Below are 27,559 nucleotides of genomic sequence, written 5' to 3' on the forward strand. Positions count from 1 at the left end.
GGCGTTCCGGGGGGAACCCAGGCGTTCGGGCGGGGAACCCAGGAATCCGGGAGGGACCCAGGCTTTCGGGGCGGAACCCAGGAATCCGGGAGGGACCCAGGAGTTCGGGAGGGACCCAGGAGCTCGGTGGGGGGACCCAGGCGGTCGGGAGAGGACCCAGGAATCCGAGCGCTGTACAGAGGCATTAGGACCCAGATACCCGTTCTGGCCCCGCCCGCCCTGACCACGCCCCCTCCCGGACGCCTGGGTCCCTGCCGCGCATGCGCGGCTCCTCCCGGCGACGCGGCGGGTGAGTGCACTCCAAAACTGGGCCCAGTTGTGGCCCAGTACTGGTCCCAGTGACCCCATATGGACCCAGTGACCCCATACTGGTCCCAGTGACCCCCCCCAGTGCTCCCAGTATGCTGCACTGGTCCCAGTTCGGCCCCAGTGACCCCCCAGCACTGGTCCGGGTCACCCCAGACGGGTCCCAGTCCCCCCAGTGCCCTCCCAGTGAGGTCCAGTAACCCCCAGTCCCTCCCAGTCCCCCCAGTCTCCCAGGAGTGCGGGAGGGACCCAGGAGTGCGGGGGGGACCCAGGAGTTCGGGGGGGGGGACCCAGGAGTGCGGGGAAGGACCCAGGAGTCCAGGGCGGAACCCAGGAGCTCGGGAGGGACCCAGGAGTTCGGGAGGGACCCAGGAGTCCGGGAGAGACCCAGGAGTCCGGGAGAGACCCAGGAGTTCGGGGAGGGACCCAGGAGTTCGGGGAGGGACCCAGGAGTTCGAGAGGGACCCAGGAGTTCAGGGAGGGACCCAGGAGTTCGGGAGGGACCCAGGAGCTCGGGAGGGACCCAGGAGTCCGGGAGAGACCCAGGAGTTCGGGGAGGGACCCAGGAGTTCGGGAGGGGACCCAGGAGTTCAGGGAGGGACCCAGGAGTTCGGGAGCAGGACCCAGGAGTTCAGCAGGGGTCCAAGGAGTTTGGGAAGGACCCAGGCGTCCGGGAGGGACCCAGGCGTCCGGGAGGGACCCAGGCGTTCGGGGGGACCCCCCAGTGTCCCCATGCCCCGTTTCCCGGGGGGCTGTCACTGGTTCCTGGGGGGGCTGGTTGTTCTCCAGACCCTTTACCTCCATTCACTACCCCCCCCAAAACCCCCCCATAGACCCCCCAAAAACCCCCCCAGGGGGGTCCTGGATCCCTCCGGCTCCTTCCGCATCTACCGACACCTTTTGGGGACCCCCCCGAAACTCGGGGACCCCCCCGAGTTGGTTCTGGCCACTCACGGGACCCCCGGCCGGGTGGCGGAGTTTTTAGGGGGGACCCTCGGGGATCATTTTTGGGGGGGTCCCGTATCGGTTGCAGTTTTCGGGGTCCCCCCCGGGGGGTTCCGGGAGCTCTTGGCTATTTTAGGGGGGCCCTGTCGGGCTTTTCGGGGCCGTTTGAGGTTACACGCGGTGCTGACGCTTTCGGGGTCCCCCCCGAACCCCCAAATTATCCCCCCGCCCCATCCCGACCCCCCCACAAAATGTCGGGGGGCCCTGAGGCGTTTGGCAGCCGCCGACCCCCCCAGTTATAATTTGGGGGTCCCGTACCCCGGGAATTTACTGCGTAATGTGGCCTGGGAGGGGGCGCTGGACCCCGAACCCCCCAAAATAAGGGGGGACCCCCCAAAGTATCATGGGGGAGGGGGAAAGAATGGGGGGGATCGCCCAGAAAATGGGGGAAATCTGCCCGGCAACGGGGCGAATGGAACAAAAAATGGGGGGATTCGCCCCGAAAATGGTGGGACCCCCCAAAATAACGGGGGGGACCCCCCGAATTTCGTGCTGCTGCTGGATGCGGATCTGGTCCCCAGCCGGGGGCTGCGCGAGGGGTTCCTGAGGATGGTTTTGGGGGGGACACCCCAAAAATGGGGCTTGGGGGACCCCGAAAGTTTGGGGGGGCCTGGGGAATTGGGGGGGCCCGAAACTTGGGGGGGTCGGAGGGTTTTGGGGGATGCTGAAAGTTGGGGGGACCCCGATGTTGGGGGCATTCAAAGGGGCTTAGGGGACCCCAAAAATTTGGGGGCTGCAGGGTCTTGGGAGGCTCGGGGTGACCCCAAAGTTTTGGGGGTTCAAAGAGACTTGGGGGACCCCAAAACTTGGGGGGACCCCAATGTCCCTGATGACCCCAAAGTCCCAGGTGACCCCAATGTCCTCGATGTCCCTGGTCACCCCAGGGTGCTCAATGGTGTCCCCAACTTTCTGGGGGGTCCCAATGTCCTGGGTGTCCCCAATATCCTGGGTGTCCCCAATGTCCCCAGTGTCCCCAAGACCTTCCATGACCCGGGTGTCCCCAACACCTCGAAGGACCCCAAGACCTTCCATGACCTGGGTGTCCCCAATGCCCTGGATGTCCCCAACACCATGGATGTCCCCAACGCACTAGAAGTCCCCAAGAACTTCTACGACCCAGGTGTCCCCAATGCCTTCAATGTCCCCAACGCCTTGAAGGACCCCAAAACCTTCCGTGACCTGGGTGTCCCCAACACTCTGGATGTCCCCAACTCTTTGAAGGACCCCAAGACCTTCCATGACTCTGGTGTCCCCGATGCCCTGGACGTCCCCAACACTCTGGATGTCCCCAAGACCTTCCATGACCCTGGTGTCCCCAACACCCTCAATGACCCACATGTCCCCAACGCCCTGGATGTCCCCAACGCCTTGAAGGACCCTCAGACCTTCCATGACCCTGGTGTCCCCAACACCTTCAATGTCCCCAATGCCTTGGATGTCCCCAACACCATGGATGTCCCAAACACCTTGAAGGACCCCAAGACTTTCCATGACCCGGGTGTCCCCAACACCTTCAATGTCCTCAACACTCTGGATGTCCCCAAGACCTTCCATGACCCTGGTGGCCCCAACGCCCTCAATGACCCACATGTCCCCAACGCCCTGGGTGTCCCCAACACTCTGGATGTCCCCAACGCCTTCAATGTCCTCAACACTCTGGATGTCCCCAAGACCTTCCATGACCCAGCTGTCCCCAGTGCCCCAGATGTCCCCAACTCCTTGGATGTCCCCACCACCCCGAAGGACCCCACGAGCTCTGGTGCCCCCTCCGCGTCCCCGTGGCGGCGCTGGGTGTTCGTGGTGCCGGCGTTCGAGGTGCGCGCGGGCCGGCGGGTGCCGGTGACCAAGGCGGAGCTGCTGCGGCTGTGGGGCCGGGGGGACGTGCGGCCGTTCTACGGGACGCTGTGCCCGCGCTGCCACGGCCCCACGGGCTACGGGCGCTGGCGGGGGCTGCCCCCCAGCCCCGGGGTGCGCGTGGCCTACGAGGTGACATGGACGGACCCATGGGAGCCCTTCTACGTGGGGCCCACGCGGGGGGTCCCGCCCTTCGACCCCCGGTTCGTGCAGTACGGATTCAACCGCATCAGCCAGGTGACGGGGACGTGGGGTGGCCGTGGGGACCGTGGGGTGGCCATGGGGGCTGTGGGGTGGCCATGGGGATCATTGGGTAGACCTGGTGGCCGTGGTATAGTCATGGGGACCATGGGTGCTATGGGGTGGCCATGGGACCATGGGGTGGCCTTGGGTGCTGTGGGGTGGCCATGGGGATCATTGGGTAGACCTGGTGGCCGTGGTATAGTCATGGGGACCATGGGTGCTATGGGGTGGCCATGGGACCATGGGGTGGCCTTGGGTGCTATGGGGTGGCCATGGATACCATTGGGTAACTTGGGGATCATTTGGTATCCCTGGTGGCCGTGGGGTGGCCATGGGGACCATTGGGTGGCCATGGGGGATGTTGGATGGCCATGGGGACCATGGGTGCTATGGGGTGGCCATGGAGACGATTGGGTGGCCATGGTGGCTTTTGGGTGGCCATGGGGGCTGTGGGGTGGCCCTGGGACCATGGGGTGGCCATGGGTGATATGGGGTGGTCATGGGGACCATGGGGTGGCCATGTGTGCTGTGGGGTGGCCATGGGTGCTATGGGGTGGGCATGGGGACCATGGGGTGGCCATGTGTGCTGTGGGGTGGCCATGGGTGCTATGGGGTGGGCATGGGGACCATGGGGTAGCCGTGTGTGCTGTGGGGTGGCCATGGGACCATGGGGTGGCCATGTGTGTTGTGGGGTGGCCATGGGGATCATGGGGACCATGGGTGCTATGAGGTGGCCATGGGGACTGTTGGGTGGCCGTAGGGATCATTGGGTGGCCATGGGGACCATGAGTGCTATGGGGTGGCCATGGGGATCATGGGGTGGTCCTGGGGGCTGTTGGGTGGTTGTGGGGGCTGTGAGGTGGCCATGGGGACTGTGGGTGCTTTGGGGTGGCCATGGGGGCTCAGGGGTGGCCATGGGGACCATTGGGTGGCCATGGGGACCATGGATGCTATGGGGTGGCCATGGGACCGTTGGGTTGTTGTGGGGGCTGTTGGGCGGCCATGGGGATCATTGGGTAGACCTGGGGGACCATTGGGGTCGACCTGGTGGCCCTGGGGAGCCTTGGGTAGACCTGGTGACCATAGGGATCATTAGGTGGCCATGGAGACTATGGGTGCTATGGGGTGGCCATGGGTGCTGTGGGGAATCTGTGGGTGCTATAGAGGATCTGTAGGCTCTGTGGGTGACCCCATGTCTGTCTGTCCATCTGTCCGCAGGCCTGCAAGCTGCACGTGGCTGGGCTGTGGGTGTCATTGGGTGTCTGTGGGTGCTGTGGGTGATCCCGTGTCCGTCCGTCTGTCCGCAGGCCTGCGAGCTGCAAGTGTCCAGGCTGTGGGTGTCATTGAGTGTCTATGGGTGCTGTGGCTGACCTCATGTCCGTCTGTCTGTCCGTCGCAGGCCTGCGAGCTGCACGTGGCCGGGTTCCGCTTTGCGGTGCTGGACGGCGCCTTCGTGGTCCACCGGGGGTTCAAGGAGCACGGGGGGTTCCACGGGGGGCGCGAGGACGAGCTGCGCCAGAACCGCCGCCTGTTCCGCAGCTTCCGTGCCGCCCTCGCTCAGCGCTACCCACAGTCCCCCCGGCACTGCTGACACCGGACGCCTGGGTCCCTCGGACGCCTGGGTCCCCCAGATGCCTGGGTCCCTTCTACACCGGACGCCTGGGTCCCCCAGATGCCTGGGTCCCTTCTGCACCGGACGCCTGGGTCCCCTGGACACCTGGGTCCCTTCTACACTGGATGCCTGGGTCCCCCAGATGCCTGGGTCCCTTCTGCACCGGATGCCTGGGTCCCCTGGACACCTGGGTCCCTTCTACACCGGACGCCTGGGTCCCTTCTGCACCGGATGCCTAGGTCCCCTGAACACCTGGGTCACCCGGACGCCTGGGTCCCCTGGACACCTGAGTCCCTTTTGCACCGGACGCCTGGGTCCCCCAGATGCCTGGGTCCCTTCTGCACCGGACGCCTGGGTCCCCTGGACGCCTGGGTCCCTTCTGCACCGGATGCCTAGGTCCCCTGAACACCTGGGTCACCCGGACGCCTGGGTCCCCTGGACACCTGAGTCCCTTCTACACCGGACGCCTGGGTCCCCCAGATGCCTGGGTCCCCTGGACGCCTGAGTCTCCCCTGAGTCAAATCCGGAGTCGATTTGGGGTGAAACCGCCTCAATTTGGGGCGAAACCGCCTCAATTTGGGGCTGAAATGACCCAAAACGCAGGCGGGCGGCGGTTAATAAACGATTTATTTGCATTTTACACCGTTGTTTTTCTTACATTCTCCGTTAATTTGCCGTTAAAGTGCTGAGAGGGCGGGTTACTTCTCTTTATTTTTGTTTAAATTTTATATTTTTAGCTTCTTTTATTATTATTTATTATTATTTTTAAAACTCTTTAACAAAAATACCAGAAAACGCGACTTTCCGAGACACATTTTCCCCCCTTTTACAACACAAAAACCGTAACAAACGCGCCGAGAAACGAAAAATCAACCCTAAAAATCCCTTAAAGAACAAAAATCAATGAGGGTGGCGACGTTTAGTGGCAAAAACCGCGATTTTGGGGGTTATTTCTTGCAAAAATGGGTCATTTTTACCCGCCCCCCCCTCCCCCATTACCCGAAATTCTTACGCAACAAAAATGGCGGGAAACGCGCCGATAATTTGATGTTTTCCAGCAGCTTTTGAAGAGGTTGTTTGGTAATAAATTCAGGGCGAAAATATTGGGGAAAATGGGGAAAATATATGAAAACGTCCCAAAAATGAAAGAGCGAAGAGATGAAGCGTCAGCGTTGGGCGCCGTCCCGTAGGCCGCGTTCACCATTTGGGCCAATTCGGCCCCAAAATGGCACCGAAATTGGCCAAGGAGGGGCCGTCGGGCCTATATACGCGGGCGCCTATAGGCGGAGGGGCCGATTTTGGGTGCGATTTGAGGCGTTTTGGGGCGTTTTTAGCGGTGTTTTTTGGGCGCGTCGAGCGCGGCCTTCGTCCCGCCGTCCGAGGAGGAGGATGAGGAGGGGAGCGGCGTTTTCTTCCTCTTCTCGGCCTCCTCGTCGCTGCCGGTCACCTCGTAGGAGCCGCGGCTCCTGGAGCCGATCCCCCCGAACGTCCCGAATTTGGGCGCCTTGCCCCTGTCGGCGCCGTCGGGCCCCTCGTCGCTGAGCGACGCCGAGCGGTGCCGCGGCTTTTTGGGCTTGAAGATGGCGAAGACCCCTTTGGCCGCCTCCGTTTCGCCGTCGGTCGAGCCCAAACTGGCCTTGGAGCTCTTTAGGTCGGGCTTAGAGCCCGAAACGGAGCCCGAGGCCTCCAGGGACCCGCCGCCCTTGGCTTTTTGCTTGGAAAAGGTGAATTTGGGCATTTTGAGCTTGGGTTTCTTCAACCGCGCGTCGGGTTCTTCGACCTCGGCCTCGGCGTCGCCCCCCGGGAACTCAACATCCACCCCCATCTCCCTGCCCTTCGTTTCGGGGTCGGAAAAGACGAATTTGGGGATGCGGAGCTTGGGGAAGGTGATTTTGGCGTAGTCGGCAGGGGCGCCGGGACCTCCCGTTCCCCATTTCGTGGCGGTGCCGCTTTTGATCTTCGGCCCTTTGATGTCGGCGTTGAAACCCGACCCCGAAACTGCGGGTGCGACCCCGTGGGCCTCCACGGTGACTTTGGGCCCTTGGGTTTCGCCGGCGCCGTCCACGTTTGGTCCTTTGAGCTTCAGCTCGACGTCCGGCGAGGAAACGCCGGGTGACGGTTGGAACTGCGGCCCTTTCAATTCCACGGCGGGTCCTTCCAGCCCAACACCGACCCCCAAGTCTCCTTTGACTTGGGGACCCTCAAGATGAACCCCCAAATCAGCCCCGTTCACACCGGGGCTGGAAACGCTGAACTGGGGCAGTTTGAGGGACGGGAGTTTGATGGTGCCGCCCAAAATTTGGAAGGCGGCGTCGGGCGCCTCCGGTGACACTTCGGGGGGTTGGACGTCCAGATCTCCCTTCAACTTTGGTCCTTTCAGGTCTAAATTCAGATCCGGGGGGGACACGTCTACCGCGGGGCCTTTGATGGCGACGGTTGGGGCGCTGAGGTTGACGTTCACGCCCCGGTCGGCGTCCACGTCCATCTTGGGCAGCTTCATCTTCCCCCCCAAACCCCCCAGCAGGTCGAGGTTGACGTTGGGCCCTTCGAACGAACCCGAAACGTCCAGATCTCCCGCGATTTTTGGTCCTTTCAGGTTTCCCTCCAAAGCGGGGCCGGAGATTCGAGGCCCTTTGAGATCGACGTCAAGCGACGGCGCCGAAACATCCAACTTGGCGCCCGGCGTCTCCAAACCCAGACCCAATTTCAACTTCCCGTCGGGACCTTCCAGTTCTGCTCCAGGAGCGGTGACTTCGCCTTTGACTTTTGGTCCTTTGGCGTTGACGTCGACGCCGGGCACCGCGACGGAGGGGACGGCAACGCCAACGGCGGCTCCTTTGAGGCCGCCCTCCACTTTCAAATCCCCACCGGCAAGCTTGAACTTCGGCTTCTTCACGTTGACGTCGGGAGCTTCGACGGCAACGTCAAGACTCGGCCCTTTGACCGTTGGCGCCGAAACTTCCACCCCGGGCGCTTTGAGCTCTCCCTCCATTTTTGGGAGGGTCGCCGAGGCGTCCCCCTTGAATCGATGCGATTTCAGATCAAACTCGACGTCCGGGATGGAGATTTTACCAAACATGGGTTTCTTCCCCTTGGGCGACTTCACCGCCGCGTCGCCTTTGACGGTGACGTCCGGCCCGGCCACGTTCAGCTCCAGCTCCGGCGATTTCAACCCAACGTCCACGTCTCCACCCGCCACATTCACGTCGAACCCGCCCTTCTTGCCCTTGACCTTGGGGCCGCTCATGTGAAGTTTGGGCATCTTGAACTTGCTCTTCTTCCCTTTGCCGGCGACGTTGGCGTCGGGCGACTCCACGTTGAGCTCCGGCTCCGCTAAATCCACTTCGGCCCCCGGTACCTTGATTTCCACCTTTGGGCTTTTCATCCCGAACCCAAATTTGGGCTTTTTGAACTTGGGAAGTTTGACGTTGGCCTCCGGGCCTTCGACGTTTAAATCAGGACATTCCACGTCAACCTCGGGGCCTTTGAGCTCGACGTCGGGACCTTTCAGCTCAGCCGTCATCTTTGGGGACGAGACTTCGAATGTCCCCTTGGTTTTGTGGCCTTTCAAGTTCAAGTCTATCTCGGGCATGGAGATTTTGGGGATGTTCACGTGCATTTCTGGCATCTTCACTTTAGGACCTTTCACTTTGCCCTCCAGCCCTTCGACGCTCACGTCGGGGACGCCGATATCGACCTTGGGGCCTGAAAGTTCCACCTCGGCCTTCGCCAAGTTCACGTCCACGTCAGGACCTTCCCCTTTCAAGCCGAACTTGGGCAGCTTCATTTTGGGGATCTTCACCTTTCCCTCCAGCCCGTCAACGTCAACCTCTGGGCCTTCGATGTCCATTTTGGGGCCTTTAATATCGATTTCGGGACCTTTCAGACCCCCCTCGAGCTTCGGGCCGTGAAGGTCGGCGTCACCTTTAAGCTTCAACCCCTTCAAGTTCAAGTCGATGTCCGGCATGGAGATCTGGGGTGTCTTGACGTGCATCTCGGGCATCTTGAACTTGGGGCCCTTCAGTTTCCCCTCTGGACCTTCCAGCTCAACGTCGGGAAGGTCAATATCGACCTTGGGGCCTTTGATGTCAATGTCTGGGCCTTTCAAGTCACCTTCCAGCTTGGGGACCGAAATGTCCACGTCCCCCTTGACTTTGGGGCCCTTCAGGTTGAAGTCAACATCAGGCATGGAGAACTTGGGCGCCTTGATGTGCATCTCGGGCATCTTGAACTTGGGGCCTTTGAGTTTCCCCTCTGGCCCTTCGATGGTGACGTCGGGCGCGGTAACGTCTACTTTGGGGGTTTTCACGTCGATTTGGGGTGCGTTCAAATCCCCTTCGAGCTTGGGGGCGGAAATGTCGACGTCTCCTTTGAGCTGGGGCCCCTTGATGTTGAAGTCGACGTCGGGGATGGAGATCTTGGGAGCTTTAATGTGCAATTCGGGCAGCGCAAACTTGGGACCTTTGGCTTTGCCGTCCACGTTGAGATCGGGAACTTGGACGTCGATGGTGGGGCCCGAAATATCGATGTCGCCCTTGGGCAGGTTCACGTCCACCTCTGGGCCTTCTCCTTTGAAACCCGGAACCCCAAACTTGGGCATTTTGAACTTGGGCAGCTTGAATTTTCCCTCTGGACCGTGAACGTCCACATCTGGAACATCAATGTCCACCTTGGGGCCCTTGATGTCCAGTTCAGGACCCTTCAGGTCGCCCTCAAGCTTGGGAAGGGAAACATCGACATCTCCCTTGACTTTGGGGCCTTTCAGGTTCAGGTCAATGTCCGGCATGGAGATCTTGGGGGTCTTGATGTGCATCTCGGGCATCTTGAACTTGGGGCCTTTCAGCTTCCCCTCTGGACCTTCAATGTCCAACTCTGGACCTTCAATATCCACCTTTGGACCAGACACCTCAATGTCTCCCTTGGGCAGGTTCACGTCCACCTCTGGGCCTTCTCCTTTGAAACCCGAAACCCCAAACTTGGGCATTTTGAACTTGGGCATCTTGAACTTTCCCTCTGGACCGTGAACGTCCACGTCTGGAACATCAATGTCCACCTTGGGGCCCTTGATTTCCACATCAGGACCTTCCAGCTTGGGGACAGACACATCGACATCTCCCTTAATCTTGGGGCCCTTCAGGTTGAAGTCGACGTCGGGCATGGAGATCTTGGGCGCCTTGATGTTCAGGTCGGGCATCTTGAACTTGGGGCCCTTCAGTTTCCCCTCTGGACCTTCCAGCTCCACGTCAGGAAGCTCAACATCCACTTTGGGGCCTTTGATATCAATGTCTGGGCCCTTCAAGTCACCTTCCAGCTTGGGGACCGAAATGTCCACGTCCCCCTTAACTTTGGGGCCCTTCAGATTGAAGTCAACGTCGGGCATGGAGATCTTGGGCGCCTTGATGTGCATCTCGGGCATCTTGAACTTGGGGCCTTTCAACTTCCCTTCAGGACCTTCCAGCTCAACGTCAGGAAGCTCAACATCCAGTTTGGGGCCTTTGATGTCAACATCTGGGCCCTTCAAGTCTCCTTCGATTTTCGGTGCAGACACGTCCACGTCCCCCTTGACTTTGGGGCCCTTTAGGTTGAGATCGAAGTCGGGCATGGAGATCTTGGGGGCTTTGAAGTGCATCTCAGGCATCTTGAACTTGGGACCCTTCAATTTCCCTTCCGGGCCCTCGATTTGAACATCTGGGGCACCAACATCCAACTCAGGACCTTTCACATCAACTTTGGGGCCTTTCAGGTCACCTTCCCCGCACGGCACAGACACGTCCACGTCCCCCTTCACTTTCGGGCCTTTCAGATTCAGATCGAAGTCCGGCATCGAGATTTTCGGAGCCTTAAAATGCATCTCGGGCATCTTGAACTTGGGGCCTTTCAGTTTCCCTTCTGGACCTTCAATCTCCACGTCAGGAACATCTATGTCAACCTTGGGGCCTTTGATATCAATGTCTGGGCCTTTCAAATCACCTTCCAGCTTAGGGACTGAAATGTCCACATCCCCCTTGACTTTGGGGCCTTTCAGGTTCAGGTCAATGTCCGGCATGGAGATCTTGGGGGTCTTGATGTGCATCTCAGGCATCTTGAACTTGGGGCCTTTAATTTTTCCCTCTGGACCTTCAATGTCCAACTCTGGACCTTCAACATCCACCTTCGGACCAGACACCTCAATGTCTCCCTTGGGCAGGTTCACGTCCACCTCTGGGCCTTCTCCTTTGAAACCCGGAACCCCAAACTTGGGCATTTTGAACTTGGGCAGCTTGAATTTTCCCTCCGGGCCGTGAACGTCCACGTCTGGAACATCAATGTCCACCTTGGGGCCTTTGATGTCCAGTTCAGGACCCTTCAGGTCACCCTCAAGCTTGGGGACAGACACATCCACATCCCCCTTGACTTTGGGGCCTTTCAGGTTCAGGTCAATGTCCGGCATGGAGATCTTGGGGGTCTTGATGTGCATCTCAGGCATCTTGAACTTCGGGCCCTTCAACTTCCCCTCTGGACCTTCAATGTCCAACTCTGGACCTTCAATATCGACCTTCGGACCAGACACCTCAATGTCTCCCTTGGGCAGGTTCACGTCCACCTCTGGGCCTTCTCCTTTGAAACCCGGAACCCCAAACTTGGGCATCTTGAACTTGGGCATCTTGAATTTTCCCTCTGGACCGTGAACGTCCACGTCTGGAACATCAATGTCCACCTTGGGACCTTCAATATTAACGTCAGGAGCCTTCAAATCCCCTTCGAGCTTCGGAGAGGAAACGTCAATGTCTCCTTTCAACTTGGGGCCTTTGAGGTTGAAGTCGACGTCGGGCATGGAGATCTTGGGGGCCTTGATGTGCATCTCGGGCATCTTGAACTTGGGCCCTTTCCATTTTCCGTCTGGCCCTTCAATGTCCATGTCGGGTGTCTCAATGTCAACCGTTGGTCCTTTGATGTTGACATCCGGCCCACTCAGTTCCCCTTCGAGTTTTGGTGCCGAGACGTCGACATCCACACCGCCCTTGAACTTGGGGCCTTTCAAATGGAAATCCATGTCAGGCATGGAGATGTTGGGAGCTTTGATGTTCATTTCGGGCATCTTGAACTTGGGGCCTTTAATTTTTCCTTCAGGACCTTCAATGTCCACACTTGGCAACTCAACATCCACCTTCGGACCAGACACCTCAATGTCTCCCTTGGGCAGGTTCACGTCCACCTCTGGGCCTTCTCCTTTGAAACCTGGAACCCCAAACTTGGGCATTTTGAACTTGGGCAGCTTGAATTTTCCCTCTGGACCGTGAACATCCACATCTGGAACATCAATGTCCACCTTGGGACCCTTGATGTCCAGTTCAGGACCCTTCAGGTCACCCTCAAGCTTGGGGACAGACACATCGACATCTCCCTTAATCTTGGGGCCCTTCAGGTTGAAGTCGACGTCGGGCATGGAGATCTTGGGCGCCTTGATGTCCAGGTCGGGCATCTTGAACTTGGGGCCCTTCAGTTTCCCCTCTGGACCTTCCAGCTCCACGTCAGGAAGCTCAACATCCACTTTGGGGCCTTTGATGTCAATGTCTGGGCCCTTCAAGTCTCCCTCAATCTTTGGAACAGACACGTCCACGTCCCCCTTGACTTTGGGGCCTTTCAGGTTCAGGTCAATGTCCGGCATGGAGATCTTGGGGGTCTTGATGTGCATCTCGGGCATCTTGAACTTGGGGCCCTTCAACTTCCCCTCTGGACCTTCAATGTCCAACTCTGGACCTTCAACTTCCATCTTCGGACCAGAAATATCCAGGTCTCCCTTGGGCAGGTTCACGTCCACCTCTGGGCCTTCTCCTTTGAAACCTGGAACCCCAAACTTGGGCATCTTGAACTTGGGCAGCTTGAATTTTCCCTCTGGACCATGAACGTCCACATCTGGAACATCAATGTCAACCTTAGGACCCTTGATTTCCACATCAGGCCCTTCCAGCTTGGGAACAGACACATCGACATCTCCCTTAATCTTGGGGCCCTTCAGGTTGAAGTCGACGTCGGGCATGGAGATCTTGGGCGCCTTGATGTTCAGGTCGGGCATCTTGAACTTGGGACCCTTCAGTTTCCCCTCTGGACCTTCCAGCTCAACGTCAGGAAGGTCGATATCGACCTTGGGGCCTTTGATGTCAATGTCTGGGCCTTTCAAATCACCTTCCAGCTTGGGGACTGAAATGTCCACATCTCCCTTAATCTTGGGGCCCTTCAGGTTGAAATCGACGTCCGGCATGGAGATCTTGGGCGCCTTGATGTGCATCTCAGGCATCTTGAACTTGGGGCCCTTCAACTTCCCCTCTGGACCTTCAATGTCCAACTCTGGACCTTCAACATCCACCTTTGGACCAGACACCTCAATGTCTTCCTTGGGCAGGTTCACGTCCACCTCTGGGCCTTCTCCTTTGAAACCCGGAACCCCAAACTTGGGCATTTTGAACTTGGGCAGCTTGACTTTCCCCTCCGGGCCGTGAACGTCCACGTCTGGACCCTCCACGTTGACTTTGGGGCCCTTGACGTCCAACTCGGGGCCCTTCAGTTCCCCTTCCAACTTAGGGCTGGAAACATCCAATTCCCCTTTCACTTTGTGCCCCTTCAGGTTCAGCTCCACGTCCGGCATCGACACTTTTGGTGAGGAAATACTCAGGAAAGGCATTTTAAACTTGGACCCTTTGGATTTCGCCTGCACGTCCACGTCTGGAGCCTGAACATCGATTTTCAGACCAGATATTTCCACGTCGGGTTTCTTCAGTTTCAAATCCACCTCCGGGCTTTGAACTTTAGGGCCAGAGAAGCCAAATTTGGGCAGTTTAAACCTGGGTTTTTTAGCTTTTCCTTCCACATCGAACTTCGGTCCCTCGACCTCGAACTCAGGCCCCTTGACGTCGATTTTAGGGCCTTTCAGCTCAGCCTCTAATTTGGGAAGAGAAGGATCAACGTCAGCTTTGAGTTTGGGGCCTTTCAGGTTTAAGTCAATATCTGGCATGGAGATTTTGGGCACGTTGAACTGAATCTCAGGCTTTTTAAACTTGGGGCCCTTAATTTTCCCTTCCGGGCCTTCGATGTCGACATCGGGAACATTGATGTCGACCTTCGGACCCGAAATACTGACATCGGCCTCGGGGAGGTCAACATCAATGTCTGGGCCTTCTCCTTTCAACCCAGACAACCCAAACTTGGGCATTTTGAACTTGGGCATTTTGATTTTGCCTTCTGGGCCGTGAACGTCCACGTCTGGAACATCAATGTCAACCTTGGGGCCCTTGATGTCCAGTTCGGGGCCTTTCAATTCACCCTCAAGCTTGGGGACAGAAATGTCCACATCTCCCTTCACTTTGGGGCCCTTCAGATTGAAGTCGACGTCAGGCATGGAGATCTTGGGGGTCTTGATGTGCATCTCGGGCATCTTGAACTTGGGGCCCTTCAACTTCCCCTCTGGACCTTCAATGTCCAACTCTGCACCTTCAATATCCACCTTTGGACCAGACACCTCAATGTCTCCCTTGGGCAGGTTCACGTCCACCTCTGGGCCTTCTCCTTTGAAACCCGGAACCCCAAACTTGGGCATTTTGAACTTGGGCAGCTTGAATTTTCCCTCTGGACCGTGAACGTCCACATCTGGAACATCAATGTCCACCTTGGGGCCCTTGATTTCCACATCAGGCCCTTCCAGCTTGGGGCCAGACACATCGACATCTCCCTTAATCTTGGGGCCCTTCAGGTTGAAGTCGACGTCGGGCATGGAGATCTTGGGCGCCTTGATGTTCAGGTCGGGCATCTTGAACTTGGGGCCCTTCAGTTTCCCCTCTGGACCTTCCAGCTCCACGTCAGGAAGCTCAACATCCACTTTGGGGCCTTTGATGTCAATGTCTGGGCCCTTCAAGTCTCCCTCAATCTTGGGAACAGACACGTCGATGTCGCCCTTGACTTTGGGGCCTTTCAGGTTCAGGTCAATGTCCGGCATGGAGATCTTGGGGGTCTTGATGTGCATCTCGGGCATCTTGAACTTGGGGCCTTTCAGCTTCCCCTCTGGACCTTCAATGTCCAACTCTGGACCTTCAACTTCCACCTTCGGACCAGACACCTCAATGTCTCCCTTGGGCAGGTTCACGTCCACCTCTGGGCCTTCTCCTTTGAAACCTGGAACCCCAAACTTGGGCATTTTGAACTTGGGCATCTTGAATTTTCCTTCTGGACCATGAACGTCCACGTCTGGAACATCAACATCTATTTTTGGGCCCTTGATGTCCACCTCTGGGCCTTTGAGCTCACCTTCCAGCTTGGGGACAGACACATCGACATCTCCCTTAATCTTGGGGCCCTTCAGGTTGAAGTCGACGTCGGGCATGGAGATCTTGGGCGCCTTGATGTTCAGGTCGGGCATCTTGAACTTGGGGCCCTTCAGTTTCCCCTCTGGACCTTCCAGCTCAACATCAGGAAGGTCGATATCGACCTTGGGGCCTTTGATGTCAATGTCTGGGCCCTTCAAGTCTCCTTCAATCTTTGGAACAGACACGTCCACGTCCCCCTTGACTTTGGGGCCTTTCAGGTTCAGGTCAATGTCCGGCATGGAGATCTTGGGGGTCTTGATGTGCATCTCGGGCATCTTGAACTTGGGGCCTTTCAGCTTCCCCTCTGGACCTTCAATGTCCAACTCTGGACCTTCAACATCCACCTTTGGACCAGATACCTCAATGTCTCCCTTGGGCAGGTTCACGTCCACCTCTGGGCCTTCTCCTTTGAAACCCGGAACCCCAAACTTGGGCATTTTGAACTTGGGCAGCTTGAATTTTCCCTCTGGACCGTGAACGTCCACATCTGGAACATCAATGTCCACCTTGGGGCCCTTGATTTCCACATCAGGCCCTTCCAGCTTGGGGCCAGACACATCGACATCTCCCTTAATCTTGGGGCCCTTCAGGTTGAAGTCGACGTCGGGCATGGAGATCTTGGGCGCCTTGATGTTCAGGTCGGGCATCTTGAACTTGGGGCCCTTCAGTTTCCCCTCTGGACCTTCCAGCTCCACGTCAGGAAGCTCAACATCCACTTTGGGGCCTTTGATGTCAATGTCTGGGCCCTTCAAGTCTCCCTCAATCTTGGGAACAGACACGTCGATGTCGCCCTTGACTTTGGGGCCTTTCAGGTTCAGGTCAATGTCCGGCATGGAGATCTTGGGGGTCTTGATGTGCATCTCAGGCATCTTGAACTTGGGGCCTTTCAGCTTCCCCTCTGGACCTTCAATGTCCAACTCTGGACCTTCAACTTCCACCTTCGGACCAGACACCTCAATGTCTCCCTTGGGCAGGTTCACGTCCACCTCTGGGCCTTCTCCTTTGAAACCTGGAACCCCAAACTTGGGCATTTTGAACTTGGGCATCTTGAATTTTCCTTCTGGACCATGAACGTCCACGTCTGGAACATCAACATCTATTTTTGGGCCCTTGATGTCCACCTCTGGGCCTTTGAGCTCACCTTCCAGCTTGGGGACAGACACATCGACATCTCCCTTAATCTTGGGGCCCTTCAGGTTGAAGTCGACGTCGGGCATGGAGATCTTGGGCGCCTTGATGTTCAGGTCGGGCATCTTGAACTTGGGGCCCTTCAGTTTCCCCTCTGGACCTTCCAGCTCAACATCAGGAAGGTCGATATCGACCTTGGGGCCTTTGATGTCAATGTCTGGGCCCTTCAAGTCTCCTTCAATCTTTGGAACAGACACGTCCACGTCCCCCTTGACTTTGGGGCCTTTCAGGTTCAGGTCAATGTCCGGCATGGAGATCTTGGGGGTCTTGATGTGCATCTCGGGCATCTTGAACTTGGGGCCTTTCAGCTTCCCCTCTGGACCTTCAATGTCCACACTTGGCAACTCAACATCCACCTTTGGAGCAGACACCTCAATGTCTCCCTTGGGCAGGTTCACGTCCACGTCTGGGCCTTCTCCTTTGAAACCTGGAATCCCAAACTTGGGCATCTTGAACTTGGGCAGCTTGAATTTTCCCTCTGGGCCGTGAATGTCCACATCTGGAACATCAATGTCCACCTTGGGGCCCTTGATTTCCACATCAGGCCCTTCCAGCTTGGGAACAGACACATCGACATCTCCCTTAATCTTGGGGCCCTTCAGGTTGAAGTCGACGTCGGGCATGGAGATCTTGGGCGCCTTGATGTTCAGGTCGGGCATCTTGAACTTGGGGCCCTTCAGTTTCCCCTCTGGACCTTCCAGCTCCACGTCAGGAAGCTCAACATCCACTTTGGGGCCTTTGATGTCAATGTCTGGGCCCTTCAAGTCTCCCTCAATCTTGGGAACAGACACGTCCACGTCCCCCTTGACTTTGGAGCCTTTCAGGTTCAGGTCAATGTCCGGCATGGAGATCTTGGGGGTCTTGATGTGCATCTCGGGCATCTTGAACTTGGGGCCTTTCAGCTTCCCCTCTGGACCTTCAATGTCCAACTCTGGACCTTCAATATCCACCTTTGGAGCAGACACCTCAATGTCTCCCTTGGGCAGGTTCACGTCCACCTCTGGGCCTTCTCCTTTGAAACCCGGAACCCCAAACTTGGGCATTTTGAACTTGGGCAGCTTGAATTTTCCCTCTGGACCGTGAACATCCACATCTGGAACATCAATGTCAACCTTGGGGCCCTTGATTTCCACATCAGGCCCTTCCAGCTTGGGGCCAGACACGTCCACGTCCCCCTTAATCTTGGGTCCTTTCAGACCGATATCCACGTCGGGCATGGAGATCTTGGGCGCCTTGACGTGCATCTCGGGCATCTTGAACTTGGGGCCCTTCAGTTTCCCTTCAGGACACTCCAAGTCGATATTTGGTGCCTCAACGTCGACTTTTGGCCCTTTAACGTCTATTTCTGGCCCTTTCACCTCTACCTTGGGAGCCGCGATGTCCAACTCTCCTTTGGCTTTAGGCCCCTTCAGGTTCAAATCGACGTCCGGCATGGAGATCTTTGGCGTTTTGATGTTGAGCTTCGGCATCCTGAACTTGGGACCTTTCCATTTGCCTTCCGGCCCCGCAACATCCAGCTCCGGCGCTTCAATATCCACTTCCGGCCCCGAAACATCCACCTCTGCTTTGGGCAGGTTGACGTCTATGTCAGCTCCCTCCAATTTGGCTCCAGAGACGTTAAAATGAGGGAGTTTCACTTTGGGCGCTTTCAATTTGGCTTCTGGACACTCCAGGTTGACGTCGGGGACCTCGACGTCTATTTTTGGCCCTTTGACGTCACCTTCGACCTTCGGAAGGGAAACATCCACCTCTCCTTTCATTTTATGTCCCTTTAGGTTCAAATCGACGTCCGGCACAGAGATTTTGGGTGCCTTGATGTTGAGCTTCGGCATCCTGAACTTGGAGCCTTTGGCTTTCCCTTCCGGACACTCCAAGTCTACGTCGGGCAAGTCAACATCCACTTTGGGCCCTTCCACGTCTAGTTTGGGGCCTTTCAGATCTCCCGAGACCTTGGGAGCGGAAATTTCCGCTTCCCCTTTCAAGTGGGGGCCCTTCAAAGCGAGATCCACGTCTGGCATGGACAGTTTGGGCGTCTGGACGTTTAATCCGGGCATCTTCAATTTGAGACCTTTCCCTTTTCCTTCCGGGCCTTCGATGGCCACGCTCGGCACGTCAACGTCAACCTTGGGCCCGGAAATGTCCACTTGGCCCTTTGGAAGAGTCACATCAACATCGGGACCTTCTCCTTTCATGCCGGGCACCCCAAATTTGGGCATTTTCAGCTTGGGGATCTTCACTTTGCCCTCTAGACCGTGAATGTCCATGTCCGGAGCTTCGATGTCGACTTTGGGGCCTTTGACGTCAAGTCCAGGCCCTTTCAACTCCCCTTCCAGTTTTGGGGCAGAAACATCCAGTTCTCCCTTCACTTTGGGGCCTTTCAGGTTCAAATCAATGTCGGGCATGGAGATCTGGGGGGTCTTGAAGCTGATCTCGGGCATCTTGGGGCCCTTCAGGTGTCCTTCGGGGCCTTTGATGGCCACGCTCGGCACGTCAACATCAACCTTGGGCCCGGAAATGTCCACTTGGCCCTTTGGAAGAGTCACGTCAACATCGGGACCTTCTCCTTTCATGCCGGGCACCCCAAATTTGGGCATTTTCAGCTTGGGGATCTTCACTTTGCCCTCTAGACCGTGAATGTCCATGTCCGGAGCTTCGATGTCGACTTTGGGGCCTTTGACGTCAAGTCCAGGCCCTTTCAACTCCCCTTCCAGTTTTGGGGCAGAAACATCCAGTTCTCCCTTCACTTTGGGGCCTTTCAGGTTCAAATCAATGTCGGGCATGGAGATCTGGGGGGTCTTGAAGCTGATCTCGGGCATCTTGGGGCCCTTCAGGTGTCCTTCGGGGCCTTTGATGGCCACGCTCGGCACGTCAACGTCAACCTTGGGCCCGGAAATGTCCACTTGGCCCTTTGGAAGGGTCACATCAACATCGGGACCTTCTCCCTTCATGCCAGGCACCCCAAATTTGGGCATTTTCAGCTTGGGGATCCTCAGTTTGCCCTCTGGACCATGAATGTCCACATCCGGTGTTTCAACGTCAACTTTGGGGCCTGTGAACTCGAGTTCAGGCCCCTTCAAATCAGCTCCTACGGCGGGAACGGAAACCCCCACGTCACCCTTGACGCCGGGGCCTTTCAGGTTGAGATCGACGTCCGGCACGGAGACCTTGGGGCCCTTCAGTTGCCCTTGGGGCCCTTTGATGGCCACGCCTGGCACATCAATATCTACTTTGGGGCCAGAAATGGCCACGTCGCCCTTTGGAAGAGTCACGTCAACATCGGGACCTTCTCCTTTCATGCCAGGCACCCCAAATTTGGGCATTTTCAGCTTGGGGATCTTCAGTTTGCCCTCTGGACCGTGAATGTCCACGTCTGGAGCTTCAATGTCAACTTTGGGGCCTTTGACGTCAAGTCCAGGCCCTTTCAGCTCCCCTTCCAGTTTTGGGGCAGAAACGTCCAGTTCTCCCTTCACTTTGGGGCCTTTCAGGTTCAAATCGATGTCGGGCATGGAGATCTGGGGGGTCTTGAAGCTCATCTCAGGCATCTTGGGGCCCTTCAGGTGTCCTTCGGGGCCTTTGATGGCCACGCTCGGCACGTCAACGTCAACCTTGGGCCCGGAAATGTCCACTTGGCCCTTTGGAAGAGTCACATCAACATCGGGACCTTCTCCTTTCATGCCAGACACCCCAAATTTGGGCATTTTCAGCTTGGGGATCTTCAGTTTGCCCTCTGGACCGTGAATGTCCACGTCCGGCGCTTCAATGTCGACTTTGGGGCCTTTGACGTCAAGTCCAGGCCCTTTCAACTCCCCTTCCAGTTTTGGGGCAGAAACGTCCAGTTCTCCCTTCACTTTGGGGCCTTTCAGGTTCAAATCGATGTCGGGCATGGAGATCTGGGGGGTCTGGACGTGCACCCCCGGCATCGTGACTTTGGGGCCTTTGACGTCGACGTCGGGCACGTCCACCCCCAGTTTGGGGCCTTTCACGTCAAGTTGAGGCCCCTTCAAGTCCATCTTTGGGACGGAAACACTCGCGTCTCCCTTCACCTTCACGTCCAGCTCCGGCGCGGTCACACCGGGGCCTTTCACCGATTCACCAGCAGGAACTTTCACCTCCATCCTGGGGACGGCAACACCCAGATCTCCCTTCGCTTGAGGGCCCTTCAGGTTCAAGTTGACGTCCGACAGAGAAATGTGGGGCGTTTCCACCTTCTTGAACGCAGGGCCTTTCCATTCCCCTTGGCCGGTGATGCCGACGGCCACGTCACACGGCACCGGCGCCACCTCGGCCTTCGGGAGCGTCGCCTCCATGGTGGGACCGTCCCCTTGCGCGGACGGGGCCGTAAACTTCGGATAAGTCATGTGCGGGATTTTGAGCTTTATCTTCTCATCGTGAACGTCGGTGTCAGGAGGCGGGAGGGCTGCGCCGGGGCCTTTGATGGCCACGTCGGGTCCTTTGATGGCCACGCCGGGGACCTCCAGTTGTGGGGACGGGACCTTCGCGTCCCCCTTCAGCCCCATGTCCACCTGCGGCATCGGGACTTGGGCCGAAGGAGCCGGAACTTGCGGTGCCGGGAGGCGGACGGACGAGGAGGCAACGTCGGCACACGGAGCTTGAGCGTCGGCGCCGGATCCCGCGCCGGGGAAGCCGAATTTGGGCATTTTCAACACGGGGATCTTGATTTTTCCCACATCGAGCGCTGGGTTTTCCACTGCCGGCAAAGCAACGTCAACCGCGGGGGCGCGTGTGTCCCCCAGCATCTCCCCTCGGCCAGCGGCGCCATAAATGTGTCCTTTGCCGTCCAGGCCGGGCCCCTTGATGTGAAAACCCATCTCCATGTGCCCCGTTTGGCCATTGGCCTCAAACGCGGGCGATCCCGGGAACGCAGGGCCGGAAACGTCGCGTCCCGGCAGTTCCACCGCGACCCATTTTCCAGTTTCTCCGCCAGGAACTTGACTTTGCGGCGGCTGAGGGACCCGAGTCCTCATCTCGACGCCCGAGACGCCGATCCCGGGCTTGACGTCCAACTTTTGGGTGGAAGATCCAACCGTAGGCCCGGGAGGAGCTTCCCCCGGCGCCATCTTGATGACGCTTGTCGCCGATTCTCCCCCAGTCGTCCCGTGGGCGACGTCGTGGCTCGGGACGCGGATTCGGAACTCGGGGCCGAGGACGTCGGCGTCTTGGCAGCCGTCCTGCGCGGTGACGTCCACGGTGTACGCCGTCACCTTCCGCGTCACCGTGATGGTCCTGCTCTGCGTCCCGCCGCCATCGGGCTCCGCCAGCTCCTCCGACTTGAGCCGCGGTTTGATCTTCGTCGTGTAGATGCGCCGGTACTCCTCGTCATCGCCGCTCTGCCAACGGGGAGAACCGCCATTAGCGACGAGACGCGGCTTCGTCCTCCCGCTGCCATCATAGAGTCACAGGGGGTCAGGAGTTGGATTGACCACAAATGATCATCCGGAGCTCAAAATGGCCCCAGAATCACCTCAAAATGGCACCAGAATCACCTCAAAATGGCCCCAGAACCACCTCAGGGGCAAAATGGCAGCACCAGGGGCACCAATTTTGTTTTTTTAGCCTTAAATTTGTGATATAATGGAAGAAAATGTACAAAAAGTTACTAATGTGGGAATAGAGTGACCCCCAAAGTGCCTCAAAATGTCACCAGAATCACCTCAGGGTCAAAATGGCAGCCCCAGGGGCACCAATTTTGGGAGTTTTAGCCTCAATTTCATCATATAATGAAAGAAAATGTATAAAAAGTGACTAATGTGGGAATTATTGATAAAGAGAGTGAACACGAAGCTGCTTCAAAATGGTGCCAAATCACCTCGATGTTAAAATGTCACTAAAATCACCTCAGGATCAAAATGGCGCCAAAATCACCTCAGGGCCAAAATGGCGCCAAAATCAGCTCAATGTTAAAATGTCGCTAAATTCACCTCAGGGTCCAAATGGCACCAAAATCACCTCAATGTCAAAATGTCGCTAAAATCACCTCAGGGCCAAAACGTCACAAAAATCACCTCAGTATTAAAATGTCACAAAAATCACCTCAGTATTAAAATGTCACAAAAATCACCTCAATGTCAAAATGTCACAAAAATCACCTCAATGTCAAAATGTCACAAAAATCACCTCAATGTCAAAATGTCACAAAAATCACCTCAATGTCAAAATGTCACAAAAATCACCTCAATGTCAAAATGTCACAAAAATCACCTCAGTGTCAAAATGTCACAAAAATCACCTCAGTGTCAAAATGTCACAAAAATCACCTCAGTGTTAAAATGTCACAAAAATCACCTCAATGTCAAAATGTCACAAAAATCACCTCAATGTCAAAATGTCACAAAAATCACCTCAGGGTCAAAATGGCGCCAAAATCACCTCAATGTTAAAATGCCGCCAAAATCACCTCAATGTTAAAATGCCACTAAATTCACCTCAATATCTAAATGTTGCTAAAATCACCTCAGTGTCAAAACATCACTAAAATCACCTCAATGTCAAAACGTCACTAAAATCACCTCAGGGTCCAAATGGCGCCAAAATCACCTCAGGATCAAAATGGCACCAAATCACCTCAGGGTCAAAATGGCGTCCCCGTCCCGTCCCCAGGGCTCGTCAGCGGAGCGTCCCCACTCACCAGCACGACCTCGGGGCTGCTGGGGACAAAGACGTCGTGTCCCCACGTCTGTCCGGGCAGGGGGGACCTGTCCCCCTTGCGCTGCAGCCGCAGCCCCAGCGTGTGGTGGCCCATGGAGCTGAGCAGCTGCGCCACCTCCCCGGACTGCAGGTTGTCGAAGTACACGGTGGCGCCCACGATCTGGTCACCTGCGGCACAGCGGGGGGAATGGGCGTAAATGGGGGGAATGGGGCGTAAATGGGGGAAACGGGGCGTAAATGGGGGGAAACGGGGAACAACAGGGAGTGAAAGTGGCAGAAATTGGGGGGAAGAGGGGCAGAAATGGGGGGACACAAAAAGTGGCAGAAATTGAGGGAGGGGAGGGGAGGGGAGGGGAGGGGAGGGGAGGGGAGGGGAGGGGAGGGGAGGGGAGGGGAGGGGAGGGGAGGGGAGGGGAGGGGAGGGGAGGGAAGGGGAGGGGAGGGGAGGGGAGGGGAGGGAAGGGGAGGGGAGGGGAGGGAAGGGGAGGGAAGGGGAGGGAAGGGGAGGGAAGGGGAGGGAAGGGGAGGGAAGGGGAGGGAAGGGGAGGGAAGGGGAGGGAAGGGGAGGGAAGGGGAGGGAAGGGGAGGGAAGGGGAGGGAAGGGGAGGGAAGGGGAGGGAAGGGGAGGGAAGGGGAGGGAAGGGGAGGGAAGGGGAGGGAAGGGGAGGGAAGGGGAGGGAAGGGGAGGGAAGGGGAGGGAAGGGGAGGGAAGGGGAGGGAAGGGGAGGGAAGGGGAGGGAAGGGGAGGGAAGGGGAGGGAAGGGGAGGGAAGGGGAGGGAAGGGGAGGGAAGGGGAGGGAAGGGGAGGGAAGGGGAGGGAAGGGGAGGGAAGGGGAGGGAAGGGGAGGGAAGGGGAGGGAAGGGGAGGGAAGGGGAGGGAAGGGGAGGGAAGGGGAGGGAAGGGGAGGGAAGGGGAGGGAAGGGGAGGGAAGGGGAGGGAAGGGGAGGGAAGGGGAGGGAAGGGGAGGGAAGGGGAGGGAAGGGGAGGGAAGGGGAGGGAAGGGGAGGGAAGGGGAGGGAAGGGGAGGGAAGGGGAGGGAAGGGGAGGGAAGGGGAGGGAAGGGGAGGGAAGGGGAGGGAAGGGGAGGGAAGGGGAGGGAAGGGGAGGGAAGGGGAGGGAAGGGGAGGGAAGGGGAGGGAAGGGGAGGGAAGGGGAGGGAAGGGGAGGGAAGGGGAGGGAAGGGGAGGGAAGGGGAGGGAAGGGGAGGGAAGGGGAGGGAAGGGGAGGGAAGGGGAGGGAAGGGGAGGGAAGGGGAGGGAAGGGGAGGGAAGGGGAGGGAAGGGGAGGGAAGGGGAGGGAAGGGGAGGGAAGGGGAGGGAAGGGGAGGGAAGGGGAGGGAAGGGGAGGGAAGGGGAGGGAAGGGGAGGGAAGGGGAGGGAAGGGGAGGGAAGGGGAGGGAAGGGGAGGGAAGGGGAGGGAAGGGGAGGGAAGGGGAGGGAAGGGTAAAAAGATGAAAAGGGGGGGAAAACGAGGGGGGGGGGGGGGGACCGAGGGGAGCTCGGGGGGGAACCGAGGAAAAGAAGAGAATAAGGAAGGCAAAGAAGCAAAAGGAGAAAAAGCAAAAGGAGAAAAAGCAAAAGGAGAAGAGGAAAGAAGGAGAAGCAAGAGGAGGAAGCAACGGAGGTGCCGCCAAGGTGTCCAAAGCAGCCCCAAAATCCCCATTTTTCGCCCCAGCGCAGGTCCCACCTTCCCTGACGACGCCCATCCTGGCGGCCGGCGAGTTGTGCTGCACGCGCCGGACGAAGACGCCGGCGTCCGTCTGGTCGATGGTGATGCCGTGGGACGTGCTGCCCTGCCAGCTGGGGAGCAGCAGCTCCCGCATCTCCTCCTCCTGCTCCATCTGTGAGAAAACGGGGCGCGGGGGCGGCCCCGGGGGGTGTTGGGGTGAGGGGGGTGTTGGGGTGGGAAATGGGATGTGACCAAGTGATGCCAAAATACATCCCGTAACCTCCCAGGGACCCCAAAATGATCCTTAGAGACCCCAAAATACCCCCCAGGGACCCCAAAATACACCCCAGGACCTCCCAGGGACCCCAAAATGGTCCTTAAAGAGCCCAAAATACATCCCAGGGGCCCCAAAATACACCCCAGGACCTCCCAGGGACCCCAAAATGGTCCTTAGAGAGCCCAAAATACATCCCAGGGGCCCCAAAATACACCCCAGGACCTCCCAGGGACCCCAAAATGGTCCTTAGAGAGCCCAAAATACATCCCAGGGACCCCAAAATGATCCTTAGAGACCCCAAAATGATCCATAGAGACCCCAAAATACCCCCCAGGGACCCCAGAATACACCCCAGGGACCCCAAAATGATCCTTAGAGAGCCCAAAATACCCCCCAGGGACCCCAAAATGATCCTAAGAGAGCTCAGAATATCCCCAGGGGCCCCAAAATACACCCCAGGACCTCCCAGGGACCCCAAAATGGTCCTTAGAGAGCCCAAAATACATCCCAGGGACCCCAAAATGATCCTTAGAGACCCCAAAATGATCCATAGAGACCCCAAAATACCCCCCAGGGACCCCAGAATACACCCCAGGGACCCCAGAATACACCCCAGGGACCCCAGAATGATCCTTAGAGAGCCCAAAATACCCCCCAGGGACCCCAAAATGATCCTAAGAGAGCTCAAAATATCCCCAGGGACCCCAAAATACACCCCAGGACCTCCCACAGACCCCAAAATGATCCTTAGAGAGCCCAAAATACCCCCCAGGGGCCCCAAAATACACCCCAGGACCTCCCAGGGACCCCAAAATGGTCCTTAGAGAGCCCAAAATACCCCCCAGGGACCCCAAAATGATCCTAAGAGACCCCAAAATACCCCCCAGGGACCCCAAAACGATCCTAAGAGAGCTCAAAATATCCCCAGGGACCCCAAAATACACCCCAGGACCTCCCAGGGACCCCAAAATGGTCCTTAAAGAGCCCAAAATACATCCCAGGGGCCCCAAAATACACCCCAGGACCTCCCAGGGACCCCAAAATGGTCCTTAGAGAGCCCAAAATACCCCCCAGGGACCCCAAAATGATCCATAGAGACCCCAAAATACATCCCAGGGGCCCCAAAATGATCCTAAGAGAGCTCAAAATATCCCCAGGGACCCCAAAATATCCCCCAAGACCTCCCAGGGACCCCATAATGATCCTTAGAGACCCCAAAATGATCCATAGAGACCCCAAAATACATCCCAGGGGCCCCAAAATGATCCTAAGAGAGCTCAAAATATCCCCAGGGACCCCAAAATATCCCTCAAGACCTCCCAGGGACCCCAAAATGATTCTTAGAGAGCCCAAAATGCCCCCCAGGGACCCCAAAATACACCCCAGCGACCCCAAAATGATCCTTAGAGACCCCAAAATACATCCCAGGGGCCCCAAGACCTCCCAGGGACCCCAAAATGATCCTTAGAGACCCAAAAATACCCCCCAGGGATCCCAAAATACACCCCAGGGACCCCAAAATACACCCCAGGACCTCCCAGGGACCCCAAAATGGTCCTTAAAGAGGCCAAAACACATCCCAGGGACCCCAAAATACACCCCAGGACCTCCCAGGAACCCCAAAATGGTCCTTAGAGAGCCCAAAATACCCCCCAGGGACCCCAAAACGATCCTTAGAGACCCCAAAATACCCCCCAGGGACCCCAAAACGATCCTTAGAGACCCCAAAATACCCCCCAGGGACCCCAAAACGATCCTTAGAGAGCCCGAAATAACCCCCAGGGACCCCGAATTGATCCTTAGAGACCACAAAGTACATCCAGGGACCCCAAAATACCCCCCAGGAACCCCAAAATACCCCCCATGGAAGAGCGAGCAGGTGTCACCTCGGCCTCCCCCAGTTCCCCCTGCTCACCTTACTGGGACGACTGGTCCTGGCTGGATCCGCCCCGGGAATCCCCGTTGCCGTCACTCGGTGGCGCTGGCGGTGGCTCCGGTGTCACCGTGTCCCTGCTGGGGACACCGGCAACGGTCACAAGAAGCTCCAGCCTCTCCCGCTCCCTTTTGGGTGGTTTTTGGGGTCCCCAACACCCTTGATGACCAACCACGATGTCCCCAAACCCTCAGTGTCCAACCACAAAGTCCCCAAACTCTCGACACCCAACCACAATGACCCCAAAGACTTTGATGACCAACCATGATGTCCCCAAGACCTCAACATCCAACCACGATGTCCCCAAACCCTCGATGTCCAACCACGATGTCCCCAAAGCCCTCGACGTCCAATCACGACGTCCCCAAACCCTCAGTGTCCAACACAATGTCCCCAAACCCTCAACATCCAACCACGATGTCCCCAAAGGCCCTGATAACCAACCACGATGTCCCCAAAGCCTTTGATG

The 27,559-nt window shown here is 57.5% G+C and overlaps 2 protein-coding genes across 12 annotated transcripts; one reads left to right on the forward strand and one right to left on the reverse strand.

Moving 5' to 3' along the window:
- The first annotated feature begins 132 nt into the window (after positions 1-132).
- Positions 133-5,660, forward strand: B4GAT1 (beta-1,4-glucuronyltransferase 1). 6 transcript variants are annotated; one of them, XM_065048348.1, is made up of 3 exons: positions 385-2,606; positions 2,697-3,402; positions 4,808-5,660. In XM_065048348.1, the coding sequence occupies exons 1-3, from the start codon at positions 1,039-1,041 to the stop codon at positions 4,997-4,999; spliced, it is 2,466 nt and encodes an 821-aa protein (XP_064904420.1). In that variant the 5' UTR covers positions 385-1,038; the 3' UTR covers positions 5,000-5,660. The 6 variants fall into 6 exon arrangements, with proteins under 6 accessions (XP_064904417.1, XP_064904420.1, XP_064904418.1 ...); XM_065048346.1 differs by having other exon boundaries at positions 385-2,543; positions 2,607-3,402; XM_065048350.1 differs by having other exon boundaries at positions 385-2,318; positions 2,796-3,402.
- AHNAK (AHNAK nucleoprotein) lies at positions 5,630-27,273 on the reverse strand. 6 transcript variants are annotated; one of them, XM_065048340.1, is made up of 5 exons: positions 27,073-27,273; positions 24,899-25,052; positions 23,192-23,379; positions 16,040-21,893; positions 5,630-15,667 (listed from the first exon to the last, which is right to left on the reverse strand). In XM_065048340.1, exons 2-5 carry the CDS (start codon positions 25,050-25,052, stop codon positions 6,351-6,353), a joined length of 15,513 nt encoding a protein of 5,170 aa, XP_064904412.1. In that variant the 5' UTR covers positions 27,073-27,273; the 3' UTR covers positions 5,630-6,350. The 6 variants fall into 6 exon arrangements, with proteins under 6 accessions (XP_064904412.1, XP_064904410.1, XP_064904414.1 ...); XM_065048338.1 differs by having other exon boundaries at positions 5,630-16,867; positions 17,240-21,893; positions 27,073-27,271; XM_065048342.1 differs by having other exon boundaries at positions 5,630-9,877; positions 11,138-21,893; positions 27,073-27,271.
- Between the last annotated feature and the right edge of the window lie 286 nt (positions 27,274-27,559).

Source organism: Columba livia, unplaced genomic scaffold (assembly GCF_036013475.1).
Source record: "Columba livia isolate bColLiv1 breed racing homer unplaced genomic scaffold, bColLiv1.pat.W.v2 Scaffold_699, whole genome shotgun sequence".
Taxonomy (NCBI): Eukaryota; Metazoa; Chordata; class Aves; order Columbiformes; family Columbidae; genus Columba; species Columba livia.